The sequence below is a fragment of the Solea solea genome, chromosome 5 (assembly GCF_958295425.1).
Source record: "Solea solea chromosome 5, fSolSol10.1, whole genome shotgun sequence".
NCBI classification, from domain to species: domain Eukaryota; kingdom Metazoa; phylum Chordata; class Actinopteri; order Pleuronectiformes; family Soleidae; genus Solea; species Solea solea.
In genome coordinates, this window is record NC_081138.1 from 13127590 (window position 1) to 13145172 (window position 17583).

Genomic DNA, 17583 nt, shown 5'->3' on the forward strand with positions numbered 1-17583 from the left:
GAACTTGTTAGTGTAATAAGGTTTTAGTATTTACAGTTTGTACAAGAGGCAAGGTACAGATCATCCAAAAAAAGAGTTGGGCATTGATGTGATGATGTGGAAATTGTATCTCAGGTCTCTGCCTCATTACAATAAATGGGATTTTGTTCATAATTCTTCACAAGGTATAAAAAAACAATCTAGTGCCCTGATGTTTAACTGATGAGTCCATTCTGAGGTTCAACAACATTGGCTTCAGATTCATGTAACAGAGTGTTTTTTACTGTATGTTCTCATGTAACTCTTAGCAACATGACAAAAAAGTGCATTTATGAGAAATGCTAAACTATTCCTGCAATGTATCAACTACAGAGTAGTTTATCTAATCTACAGTTTTTGAAACATTGGTTAACATTCCTGCTGCATCAACAATTGTCACTATATATGAAAAGAAACAAATGTACTGCTTGTTTCTTTCCTTCTCTGTTGCACTGAGGCAATCATGGACAGTTCTGAGGCAGATGTCGAGTGACTGTTGCACACACAAAAAGCGGTCTATATCAGATTTTATAATTTTGGATGATCTACAAAGATACACTTTAAGAGAGTGTAACAGTGTTATATACAATATTTTCGTCTGTCCACGTCTTTGCTCTTCTTAAACACTGAAAAAAGACAAAGCAAAAATCGTTTAAAAGAAAGTTAATAGCAGCCACTTTGAAATTGGACCTGCCAATATGACTGATGCTTAATTTTGCGTTTCAAAAGACATGTTTAAATGATCTGCATCAGGACACTATATAATATTATATAACAAAAAAAAACATTGCTCCATGTTGCATAGTGTGTCCTACCTGCCCAGAGTGCCTCCAGCCTGTGTGTAGTACTTGTTGTAGTCCAGTCGCAGCAACAGCTGAGCCAGGTCAGAGTTGATCTGATGATTCCTCACACTTGAAAGGATCTTGAACAGTAAGGACGACTGCCGCCTGAAACCCTGAAATTCGATTATAGCAATTTTATTTAAAGAAAAATAAAAAAACTTTTTTCTCCAACATTAGACAAATAAGATGATTGTACCTTGACCAGGATGTCAAGCTGAGCAGTTCCCCTCTCATCCAGAGAGGCCACAGTCTGACTGACCAATGAGCAGAAAGTGAGACATAGCTCAAGGATTTCATTCAGACAGTGGAAAACCTGAGGACATGAGCATATTGGTATCTTGTGAGCAAACAGCCCGAGTCTAAAATCAAACAATCTCCTTCATAATTCCAACATAATTTGGAGATGTGATGCGTACCGGCTTCAGTAGGATGAAGGACTGGGCGAGCAGATTGCTGAGGAAATGGTCGTGGGCTAATCTGATGCTTTCAAAGTCTCTGGTAGAGTTGATCTGCTGAAGTAGCTGAGAGAACTGAGACTCCAGGACGTCCACCTAAAGACGGACAAAGGAAAACAACTCACTGAAAAAGCAGCAACGTTAGATGTAAACAACTCTATTAACATTAAGAAAGAAACTGGTGTCTGTTTTCAAAACACAAAAAGTTTTTTTCCCTAAATGAGAGCATTTTCAACACGAGATTCTAATTTCTGCTTCAATAATGAGCTTTGAAAAGATAAAGATGCATCTACTTGCTTGATACTTTTATAGTACATGTATGCTCTAAAATACGTAAATAAATAGATTGATGATTGTTTACGTAACTCTGGGTAATTGTTACCTGTAAGTAGTACTGCAGGTTGTCAATCAAAAACGTCATGTGGTTGCGTAATCTCCACTTGACGGCATCAGTCTGGCTGGACTTTAGGTGCTTCCTCTGCATCTGCAGAGCCCAGCAATGCTGCAGCTGTGACTGCACCCGCCGTACGCTGAGCAGGTACCTGAACACAACATTGTACCTGACCACAAAGAGAAGAAACAACCAGGAGATGACACTCAACAGTTGCTCTCTAATAAATACATTATTGGTAGACAGCCGTAATAGGAAACCAAAACCAAAACAGACTTCTCCAAGACAGCAGGAGTGAAGAGGATGTGCAGTGGCCACTGGACTTTGTAGATGAGGCCGAGAGCTGCCCAGCCTGTGGGAGGGACCTCACGAGGGGACGTGTCCTGTGGGGGCGTGGCTCCATCTCTGGGGCCTGACCCGTCTGTTTAAAAGAAAACCCAAAGAAACAAACAATTATTAATGCAGGAGACTGTGGATCTGTAGTAGAGCGAGGGCAAGACGCTCAACCCCAAGTTGCTCCTGATGGCTGTGCTTCTACAAAATGACTTAATGTCATGTTAATGTAATTAATTGTTGAAAATAGGAATGTTCCACTCAGTGTGTGAGAAGGATTCACCACATTAAGGTTGCAATTTCACTTTATAATGAACTGATGTGAAACATGCTTTTTAGCATACAATGATCTATTGATCATATTATGAGCTGCGAAAACAGGAATACAAATACTAACTTTTTTCTATTAAATTATCGGAAATAAAATGTGCACAACAATTTTCCAGGCAAAAAACAATTATATCTTTTGACTAACCATTGACCAACTGTCTGACCAGCAGTACCAAACATCTAAATATATTTGACTTATCCATGATAGAAGAGACCAAAAACAGGCAAGTTCTCACATTTGAAAAGCTTCAACCTAAAACCTAAAAACAAGTAAAAAGTAAGTATTTGGTGTAAATATTCGTATTATGAAGCTCTAGTCACAAATAAAATAAATCTACCAAACTTAAAGAAAATCACTGCAGGTGTAGTGCTGTTCTTTTACATTTATTCAGAAAGACCACAGAGTGGCGCTAAATACCAAACAAACGAACAAAAAAAACTTAAGACCTTCAAACCTTTGCTGTCTTTGCCCTGATAGTCCACAGTGAGGTGCAGCAGAGGCAGGAGGTTGTCGTCATCCAGCAGCACCTTATGAGCCGCCTGTTGAAAGGCCACGTTTACATCTGTAGAACAGAAATCGCATGACATTAAAATACATTTGCGTTATCTTCATGTAACTAATAAATGTACACACATGCAAACAACAATACTAACAACAAAGTTATTGCAAATATTTTATCATATTTTGTCATGGAAATATCTATTTCCAACTATAATATCAATCTTATAAGAAACCAAACTTACATTCAGCTCATGTTTCAACCTCACTGATGAGACGCTGACAACGTGATAAACAACAACCACAGCTCAACCAGGTTTTGTGCCCCTGGAATCACCTCTGTTGTTTTCTGCGCTACATATTTTGCATATTAATAGTGTTTGTCTGTTTGCCTTCATTGTGTCTGCAGCACATGTAGTGTCAAAAATTTAAATATGCTCAATGTTTTCGGTGTGTTGAGTTCATTGTAAATAAATCAAATTATATTCCATTCAATTAAATATGCAATACGTATCATGGTATTAACACAGGATCAGTACACCAATATACTATAGCTGTTAGTATCAGAAAAGCACATGCAATCTGTGCAAAGCAATAAAAGGACAAGGTATTGGGGAAAAACATTTTACTCATCTTAGTCAGACAGATACAGTCACACATGTCAAACATTACCGTGCTCAGTGACAGCTGTTGGAGGCGTCTTCAGCATGTGCTGTGCCAGGTCAATAAAAACCTGGTAGAGCTCACCACGACCAAGCAAGTAGAAATCTTTAATGATCTGGAAGTAAAACACCAATGTCAACACTGTTCATTCTGCTGTAATTCATGATCCAGAGCTGAGGAGTACAAACCTTGAGCTGTTCGAGCAGATCAGACTCCTCCACCATCAACGTCCAGAGGTGCTACAAGTTAGAAGGATTGTGATAACTACATTTTATACTTTTCATTATATTTTGTTAAGAGAGAAAATCGTATGGCACCACATGAGCTCACCTCTGCCACTGTGCTCCTGATGCGATCCATGAGATTTTCAAAGTCCACCAGACTGAAGAGAGGCTGCTGTTTGAGTTTGTGCAGCTCAGCAGCAAACGTGTCCTCCTGGTGTTTCAGTATGGAGCCTAAAATAAACAAAACAAAAAAAGTCTAAATAAGAACAATAAAATTATGCAACCACAAATTTTCACTTTGATTTTTAGTATACCAGCTCTCGATGGATTGTGGTTGTGGTTTTCAAACATCTGGACAGATTCTCCCACAAAGAGGATTTTCTCGGCAACTCGGATTGGGATGTAAGAAGGCAGCATCTCAGTTCTGAGAGAGAACTGCTGCAAAGATGGAGCCAGCATGTTCTCCTCCTCAATCAGCCTCTGCACAATAACACAGAATATTATAATCAAGACTAAGGTGAAATCCTGAGCCCCAGTGTTGGATGCAGGCCTGTGTGTCCAACTGAACTTCTCACCAGATCCTGCAGTTCTCTGAGCTGTTTCCCACTCAGGCCTCCCAGTCCCAGGTCCTCCTCCTCCTCCTCTTGGTTGGCAGCAGCTCCTCCAGCACTGGGACCCTGCTTCACAAAGAACTCCTCACTTTGGTCCAGCAGCAATCCGTGCAACATCCAAGCTGCTAGCTGCTTATACATCACACCATGGCAAACTGCAAGAATCCTGCAGAACGGCAAAAGATGGGAAAAAGAAATATGATTTGGTATTTTAATGTGACAAAGTTATACATGATATGGTCCTACAAAGGATTTCACGATGTCCACTCTGGTGTGAGTCAATACATATTGCACAATTTTGGTTACAAAAAAGAAAGAGCTTTTCTCCTGTTTCTTTTTTAACTGCAGGCTAAACAGGCATGACATTATATTTGTGTTGTTGAATTAATGGAAATTACATTACCAAATGAGCTCTGAGTGTTTCAGCTTTTTCTTTGATGTTTCATCATGTGGTGGACTTGTTTGCTTGCTCTAGTCTAGAACACTGTTTTGTTTTTTGCCCATGCTTTGTCTTTTCTGACGTTCACAAGTGCCGTCCATTGTTAACCTATGTCGATCAGACATTGCTGAACACTGCCAGGTTTATGAAAAGGAAGATTTTCAGTTGTATATAATAATACAACAGCATAAGTCTGATCCTAAGAAAAAGTTGTTGTGTCTATAACATGTCACAACAGAACACAAATTGATCCAGATGGAAATGACTTACTTTTCTAAGGCCATGCGTACAGGAGGAAGCCCCCCACAACTGTGCTTGTATACCGTCTCCAGGATTTGACAACCATGGATCTAAAGCAGCACATACACAGCAGGAAGCACATGTTGGTCAGTTGGTTTGCTTAGCTGTCACTAAGGAGCTTACTGCCAACACAGCTCTGAATTCACATTAAACATACTGAGTAATGAAAAGTTGCACCTAACCTCAACAGTAGCTTTCCAGACTGTTGAGGAAATGCAAATCAGGGTTTTTCTGTTGATTAGTTTCAAAAGAATGATTCTCCAGGGGATATTATAAGACAACACAAACAATGGATCACCCGCACCTGATCCATTATAATAAATTAGAAATCACTGCTGCTTCCCAACTTGGTTTTTTTTTTTTAAATGAATTACTTTGGTCTTGATTTACATGTATCCTGTTGGATGATGAGAAGGCGTTATCCTTCCTTGTCTCAACTGTTATTTGATGAAGAAAGCATTTGACGTTTTTTGAAATATTTTTACTACTCTGTGAATATTTAAACAATGGATATAGGATTGGTTTGGCCAAGATACCATATGTGCCTGTTTCTTTGTTCAGAGCCATGGCAAAAATATTCACAACATACTTTGTCAAATTAAACTGATTAAAACCCTGGATTTCCTGGTGGGTTGTAGCTCCAATTGAATAGAACATGCATACTTATATTGCTATTGAGGAAAACATGTGTGTTGCAATAATGATATAAGATGGTTTTAGGTGAAATTAATAAAGTACCTTCTGTGATTTTATAGCCTCTACCACCACCATCACAGAGGGAAATAGTAACTGAAACTGGAAAGAAAAAAAAGTAACATGTTAAAACAAAAACAACTGTTTAATTGTAGAAAAATTCTTAACTGATGCAATACATATTATCTCCTAAGGTATTTTAATTACTGCTTTACCTGATCGAGCTTGTAATTCACATGGGATATTGTCAGATGAGGATCTCCAAGAAACTGAAACATAGACACAAGTTGAATTTACTTCCCATCACATGCTCCTCCACTCATTGCTGTTGGCGGTGTTGTCATTTTACCTCTTGTTCAAGGTCCAGCAGAGTCTGTCTGTACGGCTGCAGCATAGAGTCCAGCCCTGTGCAGAAAGCCCGCAAATAAATGCCATGAAGTCCAGTCTGGTTGGGCTGGTTTGTGTGATGTTCCTGCAGAGCAAATTATGCACATATGTTTACATTTTTCATTTAATGTACAAATCATTTATGCAATAATTAAACACTTTTAAATGAAGCTACATCACTTAATCCAATCTGTACGGAAATTTAAAGGAAGTGTTGGCTTAGAAAGTTTGTTGTGTGGAGATCAATCCAGTAAGCAACATCAACCCTCATCTTCGATAGGGTAGATAGATGTTCACAACTTAAATACTGTATATACACATGTTGTAATGTAGGACTGGAACTCACTTGTTGATGCACATGGCCAGTGTGTTGTTCTATGAACTCTGTGAATCGTATGTAGTCAGAGCCCAGTTTACAGAGCCTGTTGAGGACACTGGTCTCACTGGGGTGAAGGAAAGGCAGGTCCTGTGACACCTGTGGATAAGATAACATGGTTCATGATCTCAAATACATTAATGTATCGCTTTATCCTTGTGATGACAACTGACATCTTACATCCTGAGACAAACCTGCATGGTCTCAGTGTCTACATGAGTTCTGTGGATTCAAAGAAACCTGAGACTCATGACTGCCAATACATGTCAATGTGAGTCAATGTTAAACCCATTAGCAATCCACATAAATGCAGAAACAACTGAATATTATCTTTTGGCACAGAAATAACCTAAAATACAGTGTATTCCGATGTTCTGCCCTTTTCACTATAATAGACTGAAGATGCCTGAATGCAACTAATCAGCCGCAGTCCATCATGTTCTTTATAGGAATCAAAATACTTTTAATCTATGGAATATATTTTACTCACTTTCTCTCAGTCTTTTGCAAGTAGGATTAGTCAATCAGTATCGATTTGATACTAGTCAAAATCACCTGATCAGAAATTGAGAAACATAATCTAATTCCAAAAGCCCTTAATATTGCATAAATATTATATAAATAGTGAATCGGATTGATATCAAGGCTGTGATATTAATTACAGTAGATTGTACTTGATGAAATGATGAATATTTTTGGTAGAACTCAAACTGCTGCTACATAATCAACATCATTTAACTCTATATTAATATGTGCATTAAATAAGTCTTTATTTTTAGACAACGGAGTATAAAATGCCTAAAATTACAAGTAAGCTACAAAACATACTAACGCTAGCATAGCGCAGTGATAGTACACACGTTACTGTATCAGAGAGCTGTGCTATTTCACTGATTTACCTGCAAACCTGTCCGTTTGTTCCACGTGAAAATTGTCCCTGGGTATCCACTTAAAGCCAACAAGAGCTCGTGAATCATTTTAGTTGAGGTTTAATTAATTACAACAGAATAATACAGTGGTGGGCTTGTCATTCAATAACCAAAACAACTTGCCGCCTAAGATGTCGCAAACTAGAGACGTCACGACGCAAAGCATCACGGGACATGTGTGCGCAGCACTGGTGTAGTGGCGGCGGCTAATCACCCACGGTCTGTAGCATTGTCCCTTCGTGCTCACTTTGACTTTCATGTGTCACAAAACTTAAATGTTCATCTTTGTGATTAGTACAGTGCTCTGCTGCGCTAAGAGACGATAGAAAAGTCTTGCAAGAAAGTAAACGATAGTTCTGTAGCTTCCACGGCGCTTCTGGGAAATATAGTTCTACGTGCTGCTAAAAGTCAATCTTGCGTCATCATTCGGTCATGTAGCTAGCTAACAACACTTCGCACCAGAGAGAGCTTGGTATGTTACTACATACACTATTCATTATTATTATTACTGTTGTTGTTATTGTTATTAAGCTTGGCAGGAAGTTGGGATCATCAGCGCGACCGTTGTCTGTGCTAATGTTCATCGGCTATCCGTTTGTTGTGACATAGCAACAGTTGCTAAAGTGTGTTTGTCTTTGGACTTAGCTTTCCTAGGATACAGGCTACAAAACACAGCAGTGCGTGTGGTCTAACACGCTAAGTAGTTACCCGCCTGTGTCCTGGTTTGTGCAGTTAATTTGGATCCTACAAAATCAAGAAGTAAGTGTAATTTTTCACTTCTCATACCCAGTGTTTGTCACTGCAGGGATGGCGGGGGAGAGTAGCGGAGAAGACATAGTTTCAGAGTACCTGGGCCAGAACCCGCACCTGGCCCCCTGGATTGACTCCCTCAGGGGATATTCTGAGACCAACAAGCAGTGGTTCGCCCGGAGAGAGTTCATATTGAGAAATATGGAGACTTTCTCAACAGTGGAGCCAGGAGTCCCCAGCAGCAGCCTGGATAAGCTGATATCTCTGTCTATGGTCTGGGCCAATCACGTTTTCCTCGGCTGCAGGTAGGACGCACTGACAAAACAACAGCGGAATGATCAGCTACAAGGAGTAAAGATCAAGGTCATCAGATGAGGAGTGAATTGTCGTTGTTCTCTTTCCTGCAAACCTATTGACACTGCCACCAACCACACTCTTCATACCTGCATTGCCACTAACATGGAGTGGAGGTCACATAACCATCTATTCAAGTCGTTTTATTTATTGATCTATACAGCCCAGCTTCTCAAAGACAGTATACCTCAAAGGGCTTTACAGTCTGTACAGTCTGTACCTTCTCCTTAAACTCCACAAAAACTCTTGTACAGGGGGAAAAAAAGTCAGAAAACTCAGAAAGAGACACAGAGGAAAGATCCCTCTCCCAGGATAGACAAACATACAGTGGGTGACCCCCCCCCCCACAGAAACAAATTCAGCAGTTTACAAAAACATCAAATTTACAGAGAATATATAAATCACATACATTTTCAATGTTGAAAAATTTCGGGAATTGTAACAGAAGCTAATAGAAGAGAGGCATATGGTCACAATAACAGTTAAATATACTAGTATTACTATCTATATTGATAGTAATAATAATGACGATGGCGTCAGCCCTCAATCTAAGATTAGAGGAGTCTGAAACTGCATGGCCTTCTTTCTGCCAGATTACCTCAATTCTGATAAAAACAGAAGTCTTCTTCATTGGTCCAAATTCACTTCTACCAACAATACAAAAAAGTATTGTCCCACTTATTCCTCTGCAAGAAATATTGGAATCCAGTTTTACCTCTAAATAAACTTATTCAAATATGTTACCTCCAAAAAAAACTGGCTTAAATCAAACCCAAGCTCTTCCACCGACACATGTAGCTATTAATACATACCTTCATCCATCTCCCATGACATTTCTGCAATGCCCTACTCTGAATTGCCAGATATAATTCCGACCACACAAATCCTCCTCATCTCTGTGGAACAGCCTCCCCCAATTGTCAGTAATGCAGAATCTATTCATACTTTCTAAACACTTCTAAAAACACATTTGTACAAATGATAGCCTTCCTGATCCTGACATAAATGTTTCCAATTAAGGTTAAACTTAAAACTGTGTTTCAGAAAGTGCTGTATAAATAAAGTACTTACTTTTCATTCCACAGCTATCCACAGGCTGTAATGGACAAGATCAAGGAGATGAGTGAGGGGATCGTTGTTCAAGATGCTCCTGTTCACAGAACCACAAAGGATGAATCTATGATGAGAGGAAAGCGAAGTGCTAAATCTGGTAATGCAATACACATTTTCACTAAAGTAGACATAGTAAGTAAGAATGAAAAGATAAAGATGAGTTTAAGTGCAGTTTATAATTTGGCTGAAACCAGGAAATGTTCAGGTGGACTCAGTATGAAAACATTACTGTGTAGAGGTTCATAGACATGTGTTTTTCTTTGGCTGATGCCAGTCAAACCACAGCAGATGATTGTGATATATGATACACAAAATTGCTCAACTTAAATAAACATTTATTGAACAACCTTCATGGTCTGGCTCTCCCATCTGCATTTTGTCTCTGCACTCATGTGCACTTGTGTATTTTGAATAAAATAAACAAAATAATTAACGTATGAAACTGTTAATCAAAATACTATTTTAAAATAATATTAAGGATTTGCCTTATCAAAAGCATGCCCCTAATAATATGACAATATTGCAAGGTTATTGATAATATAAGCAATATCATCACTGTTTCTTTCTTGTCTAATCTAATCACATCGCTGTTGTGTGCCATAGACAAAATCTCTTTGGCGGTATTTTAATGAATGCCATGAAGAGCTGTCTCAATTATAAACATTGAGTTGTTTTCCTGGTCACCTTAAGTGGCCTTTCAACATGTTGAGGGTGGGGGCAATTCTGTGCACTCCCACAAACTTCCTGTTGCTTGTTATGGACCACAAACAGTTCTGTTACAGCAGGGTGTGAGTGTAATTACATGTTTTTCTTCTTTTTCTTTATACACCCACACCTGATGCTGGAGACAGTTTCCTCATTAGATGGCATTTCTTTGTTTGAGCAACATTGTCCTGCCTGTTGTCATTTTGTTGCAGAGGGCGATGCTGAGAGCTGTGTGAAAAGAGCTAAATGTGGCCCTAACGAGATTGACAGTCGACCTGCAGGGAGGACAGCAACGTGGCCGATGAGTCAGAAAGCAGGACCTCAACCACAGGCTCCAGCAGAGTACCAGCCTTTCTTTAACCGCCTCTACAAGACAGTGGCCTGGAAGTTGGTGTCAGCCGGGGGCTTTGGTCCCAACATGGACCATTTTGAAATACTTCGTAGCTGCGTTGAGTCATGTAAACAGACCTTGATCTGTGTGTTTGTGCCACTGAAGGACATCACAGGCCTCCCTACAGGTCGCACACAAAAAGAAGGCCACGTGTGTGAAATTCGCTGTCAGACTGTCTACATGGGTACAGGATATGGGCGAGATGAATCTGCTTCTAGAGCCATGGCTGCCAAAGAAGCCCTTAAAGCCTTTCAGGGGCGAAAAGTGACAGTTAAGATCTGTAAACGTAGGTACAAAGGGAGAGATGTGGAGGATTTGATTTTGTTGGACGAGCAGCCTCGGAATCAGGGGTTTCCTCCCGCACTCAGTTACCCTTTTCAGGACATGCAGCAGGAGCAGGGTTCTTCCTAAAGAAGCCAAACTGTGATATCTGCTCGATAGTGATCCCAGCTGGAGAATCAATAAGTGGCATTTACAGAATGGGGCCACTGAAGGAATTCATGACTGTATCAGGACCAGACTGTTACCATGATCGTCATCGTCAAGTAACTTTGAGCATTAAATATCACAACACATTTCCCACTTAACTTTGGTATCAAAATGCAGGTAAAATATGGTGATACAAACATCTGGAAAACACCATCAACATGTGGTCTTTAGTGAAAACCTTTTCAACCTATTCCAGGTTTATAGATGATAAACACAGAGTAACTGTGTGTGGAGTTCAAGCATGTGCCATTACTTAAAAATCAAAGCCTCTGGAAAAAAAGCTCCACTGCCAGTGTGATTTCATATCAAGGTAGATTAAAATACCACCTTAATATCGCAGGAGAAAATCCTGTATTGATGTGAGTATTTATCTTAATAACTCTGAAATGAGAAACAGATTCCCCTTTCATTCCAGTCATTTTTGTTCTGGTGATTTCAATAATCTTACTGGTTTGTTGACACAGCAACGGTTTAAGTTTTTTGTTGCATTTCAGTTTGTTTAGAGTTCTACTGCTTATGCACAAGGGAACCAAAAGTCTCATGAACAGAGTAATAACATGTGGTTTTATAGGTTTGATGGGGTCCAGACTCTTGACTAACACACTTTTTCTTTTTATGATGGCCTTTAGTGTTCACACCAGATGAGAACTCACCACTAATTGAGTGTGAAGTATCAAACCACCAAACTTTATTTTGTTGATTTAGTTGTTCTAACTGTAGGTAACTGTTGGATGTTCTATAAATATTGTTTTCTAACTGTTCCCATTAACACTTGCATTTAAAGTTTGTTTCTTCAGACGGTGGAGTTTCTGATTCCCCTCAGAATCGCACTTTAAATTTATTAGAGCAGGACCAGGTCTTTATTTTATGTGGCAAAAGCTGAATAATGCTGCTCTGAATGTGGTTAATATACTGGTGATCCAATCTAAATGCAATATTAACCTGCTGTAAACCGCTGAACAGTGATTCAACAAATTATCAAACACAGTTTCTGCCAGAAAAGTAACGCTATACATTATGTTAAGTTTAAATTTAATTTCACAGTGTACGTATAGAGTTATCAGCCTTCATGTTCTTTTTGATTTCTTGGTCAGTTATAGTACTCATTATAACGTGGGCTTTTATTTCATTATCCGAGTTTAGAAAAACAGACCCACATTGTTGATAATATCAGGGTTTCATAGTTATGAATATTCACTTAAACACAGTGAAGTCCAGCATGTACTGTTAAAATGTGTGTGGGAGTAAAGTGCTGGTGTGATTATTTCTTTTTCAGTTGAAGTTGAACAGGGTTGCATTGAAGTGTGAAGTATCTACACTGGTTCATGTTACTGTATGTTTACACCAGTGGTCCTGTTTCTATATGTTTTTTTAAATAAACATAATTTAAGCAAGAAATGTCTCATGTGGTTTCTATTCAATTCTATTCAGGACTGCACATTTATATTGGGGAGTGACCATTTGAAACAAAACAATATGGAATGTTTTAAACCTTCTGATCTTATTCCAGTCTGAACTAAGTCATCCTTCGAATTCTTACGTTCAAATGAATTGTCACTTGTAGGTTCTCATTAGTGATAATTGGAAAGTTCAGACACAAGTGTAGAGGATGAGTCAGATCCTTATTAGTGATGGTATAATAGATGTTGGAATATGTGAATGTAATCTCAGTGACCTGAATAACATGCATACCCCCCCACACCCCCCCTGCAGTAGAAATGGTAATTGATCATATCAACAGGATGCCTCTGGCCTCATCAACATAGTTGATTCACTCACTCGCATGGTTTTTCACTTCACTGGACAGTCTGAACACCAGCTCTGATATCATCAGTTTCCTTAATTGTGCTGGCAGTGGACGTGTGTAGTTTGAGACATCGTTAAAAAAGGAAACTGGTGAAAGCCCCTCCGCCACACACTTACCTATCTCCCTATCTCACAAGGTCAACAGTTGGTTTGTTTGTTTATTTATCATTCTAACCGTTACTAGATTACCACCAAAATCTACATATTTATAGAAAGATGAAGACATCAAAGTATTTTTGGGGGGAAATCCAGACATCTGTGGACAGATGTGGAAGTTGTTGCAACTTTGATTTGTCTGTATCTATTATAATCATTGATAATAAGCTTTAGCCATTGTAATACATGAAGTATATGCAGAAACATGACAAGAACAATGTAAACCCAGTTGGCGTGTCGTGTTATAAATCAACTCTAGTGCCTACAGCATTGTCTGTTTTCATTGAGCAGTTCACGTCTGCTCTGTGTCTCCATTCATCACCTGCTTCATAGTAGGTTGTCTGTCTTTCTCATGTTTTCTCAGTCTTGCTGTCACTAATGCTACTTCTCATTATTGACCTCACTGTCAAATTATCACGCAAAACTGATCACTTCTCTCAATGGGCAGTAGCTGCAGGTTTGAACTGTCTCACTACATGAAAAAGCACCTTTCCAACCAAGTAATGTCTGAGTTATACCCTCAAGCAATCAATAACAAAACCTCTCTGTCTGGAGAAAATATTGCTCTGGGAATTAAGATAAAGTGACTCATTGTCATTCTGACAGCTGTGAATGTTTTTGGTTATCCAGAGTGTAGTAAAGGAAAGCAAGAGGGTTTGTGTTAATCAATCATGCATCATACTCTTTTTTTCTTTTTCTTTTTACCAAAACTAAAACATGGAAAAGCTCCTAAAACAGCCTGTAGCTTTTGTTGCACGTTAGTAGTAATGTTTTCTAGTTGGTACACTTCACAACACCTATCATATACTTTTGTTCAAGAAAATAACCAAATGTTTTTTTTTTTAACCTCACTTATATATTTTTTACACACTGCTCTGGAGGCAGCAATTTTTTAAAAACACTGAATGGAACACAAGTATGTGTCAAGCACTTGACATCAGGGCTTCTCAATCCTGGTCCTGGGAACCCACTGCATGTTTTAGATGTTTCCCTGCTCCAACACACCTGATTCAAATGCTCAGCTCATTAGCAAGTGCTGCAGAAGCCTGATAACGAGCCATTTATTAGAATCAGGTGTGTAGAAGCAGGAAACCGGGTATAAGGAGCATGTTCTGATGTTTAATTTCACTCAGTACATAGGAACACAGTGTATCACATATCCCAACAATTCAAACAAACTAATTTGACAGAGAAGGATGAAGGCAACAAAATGATAAACAAATTAGGAGTTGAGGGAGTTTTTGGTTTTGCAAGAATAAATCAAAGTGTTGGATAAATTAATTAAGATTCTGACCCTTTGATGATGCCAGGGGGAAAGTCAGGGGATCGATACGTTCACTGGGATTCATTTCGATGGAGACCTGAGGGTCTAAATTTTACAGGGAATCCATCCATCAGACCAGATGTAGAGATTGAGGCAAACCACTCTGTCTTCAAATGTCCATGCCAATCCTTATTTCAGTGCACAGGTAAACAGTTGACCAGCTGGTGGCACTAGAGAGTCTCAGGCAACCACCATGTTGAGTAAAATCATCATTTAGGGACAATAACTGTAGCACAACATGTGTGTATGTGTCTGTCTGTCTGTCTGTCTGTCGTATAAAATCAATTTTATTTAAAGCCCCAGTGTGTAAGAATGAGTGACATCTAATGGTACGACAGCAGATTGTAACAAACATCCCTTCCTTTTCCAAGCACTTGAGAGAACTATGGTCTGCAGCTCAACAGAGAGAACATTGTTTCATGTTTGTAGCTCTCACTTGGTGCACATTCTGGTTGGTTTGTCTGTTGAGGCTGCTGCAGAAAACATGGTGGCACAAGATGTTTTATTTTAAAGCAGTTATACACTTATATGAATATACTTATGGGTAGTACATTTAATTTCTAACAGTAAACCTCCGTAAATGTTACACATTGGACTGACTGTCAAAAAAGATGTTAATCTTACATAGGAGATCATATGTTACTTCTGATGAATGATTGTGACTCGGAGAGAGAAACCTCAGCGTCAGAGTGTCAGCCCTTCATGTCTTGAACCCAGAGAGTCAGGACCTCCACCTGTCTGTGAAATATTTATGATGAAAACAGCTTTTCCTGGAAATAACATGAAAAAAAACAGGAGAATGTGTCAGTCGGGTGTTTGAAAGCACAAAATGCAATCATGTTTTTAGGCTCAAGCTGACCTCCCAGATGTCTCAAGTGAGTGTGTACATACACACAGATACCCAAAACTGGTCCAAGTGAACATTTTGTATGTGTCTCTTCTGTATTACTGATGCCTGCTGACAGGCTCAGCAGAGTGGAAAGTTGGATAAGAGGTGTGCACAGTGACGTGGAATATGAAAACACAGAGGGCTTGAATTTTCAGGTCAACTGGAACATCAGTGAGGAAAAAATGGAAAAATAACATCAGAAGAAACTTTAAGTCTGTGATCTACCATTGTTTATCGATGTTGATTTGCTATATTTCCCTGACACATGCTATATCCACTCAACCACCACTTCTTAAGGAACACCTGTTACCTGTTACAACTACTCTTGTTCAACTATCAAAAATGCTGAGTGAAACATGCTCAGAATACAGAACAGCCCATTTCTGAGAAAACTGCTGTTTCCAGATCAAATAGCATGATCTAACTTTAATCTATGTCGCACCAGGCAGACATGAGTCAATTACCTTTCATGTCTTTATTGAACCAAACTGTCATACAAACCATCAAGTGCTTTTGCAAAAAGTAATTGAACCCTTGGATTTATCTCCAATTCGAAAACCTCCTCTGGCAGTAGGAGAATATTGGAACCATTCTTTCTACAGAAGAGTCAGACATGCTCTTGTTCCACAGTAACTCGTTAGTGCTGAGGTCCAGGCTCTGTACTGGGCCTCTCCAAATTTGCCATGTAAATTGTGCATGAATTCACCACTGTGGATTGTAATTGAATTATAGGACAAATCCACTGGTGTGAAAGTTGCAAATTTGACTAAATGTTCACTATTAATTTCTCGCATTATAATATAGAGGTCACCATTTTGAACGGACTCATTTGGATTGTTGTTTCTTTAGGTTACTATTAAAAGAAATGTTCCCACACCATGAGTTCTCTTTTCTGGACATTTAAAGCTAAACACTGACAGAAGCAATTGTAATTTAGATACTGTGAGTGTAAGACATGTATTGGACAGCTGTGGCTCAGGTGATGGAGCAGGTTGTCCATTATTTACAGGGTTGGAGATATGGCATGCCATTGGTGTCTGGGTGCTTTATTAAAGATCCCATACAAACATATACAAATATTCTTTGAATAACAATATACCATATAACCTTCTCCAAATTTGAGAACTGCAGAATATATCCAATGGTTTGTCATTTGCTTCCTACACAGAATTCTTCACTGAAAAGTAATTTCTCTGTGTCTGTGCCCTGCAGGTTCAATCATTCTCACTTCATTCATGTTTTAATGCTGGACTGTGACTGGCTCCAAACAAGCTATGGTGTCACTGCAGATTCCTACACATGTTAAATTTAGAAAAATAAATAAATAAATCATATACACTGACAAATACAGACAATGGTTACAAACCAACAGTGACAAAAAAGAATGTTAAAAACATGAAAAAGAAAATGGATATAATTTAAAACTGTATCCCATCTCTTCAGCGGATTAATGTGAAACGTTTTGAAGCGCCAACATCAAAGGGAAAAAAGCATCACTTGAGTGCAAGGACTTGTAAGTTAAAAGTGGCAAACAGACACGTTTCACTTAAACTTTAGATAAACCTGCTGGTAAATTGTTTTCATATGGCTATTTTTAGTTTGACGTCACCCTGAATCTGCATTCAGAGACTGTAGCAGCTCAATGGACAGTAAATAGAACTCTCATGTGTCATTGTCCTCTGTAGGTTTCATTTGAAGACCCCACCTTGTTTTTTAACAAATGGAGCCCCCCAATCCACTCCACCCACCCCGATATGTGACGTCACACCATGGTTTTAAACACTATCAATAGCTCCCATTGAAATAATCGTCATCTTCCTACAGCTTTGGCTGTGATACTGGGTTGGGGTTGCAAGAGACCCAGACGTGTGTGTGTGTCTGTGTGTATATATATATATATATGTATGTATGTGTGTGTGTATATATATATATATATATGTATATATATATATATATATATATGTATGTATGTGTGTGTGTGTGTGTGTGTATATATATATATGTGTATATATATGTGTGTGTGTATATTTATATGTGTGTATATATATATATATATATATATATAGTGTTTACATGAATCAGCAGATTTAAAAAGAATATTCAGCCACTCCACTGC

At 38.8% G+C, this 17583-nt stretch overlaps 2 protein-coding genes across 4 annotated transcripts; one reads left to right on the top strand and one right to left on the bottom strand.

The window, feature by feature from the left end:
• Positions 1 to 70: 70 nt before the first annotated feature.
• Positions 71 to 7677, bottom strand: tubgcp4 (tubulin gamma complex component 4). Its single transcript, XM_058628622.1, has 18 exons — positions 7461 to 7677; positions 6532 to 6660; positions 6148 to 6270; positions 6014 to 6067; positions 5844 to 5900; positions 5076 to 5155; positions 4331 to 4532; positions 4070 to 4235; positions 3862 to 3986; positions 3720 to 3770; positions 3541 to 3646; positions 2825 to 2932; positions 1983 to 2127; positions 1698 to 1875; positions 1277 to 1411; positions 1057 to 1173; positions 834 to 973; positions 71 to 644 (listed from the first exon to the last, which is right to left on the bottom strand). Exons 1-18 carry the CDS (start codon positions 7536 to 7538, stop codon positions 638 to 640), a joined length of 2001 nt encoding a protein of 666 aa, XP_058484605.1. The 5' UTR covers positions 7539 to 7677; the 3' UTR covers positions 71 to 637.
• cdkn2aip (CDKN2A interacting protein) lies at positions 7639 to 12684 on the top strand. Of its 3 annotated transcripts, none has more exons than XM_058628624.1 (4): positions 7639 to 7709; positions 8296 to 8545; positions 9680 to 9804; positions 10625 to 12684. In XM_058628624.1, the coding sequence occupies exons 2-4, from the start codon at positions 8298 to 8300 to the stop codon at positions 11212 to 11214; spliced, it is 963 nt and encodes a 320-aa protein (XP_058484607.1). In that variant the 5' UTR covers positions 7639 to 7709; positions 8296 to 8297; the 3' UTR covers positions 11215 to 12684. The 3 variants fall into 3 exon arrangements, with proteins under 3 accessions (XP_058484607.1, XP_058484606.1, XP_058484608.1); XM_058628623.1 differs by having other exon boundaries at positions 7703 to 7962; XM_058628625.1 differs by lacking the exon at positions 7639 to 7709 and adding an exon at positions 8031 to 8212.
• The last annotated feature ends 4899 nt before the right edge of the window (positions 12685 to 17583 follow it).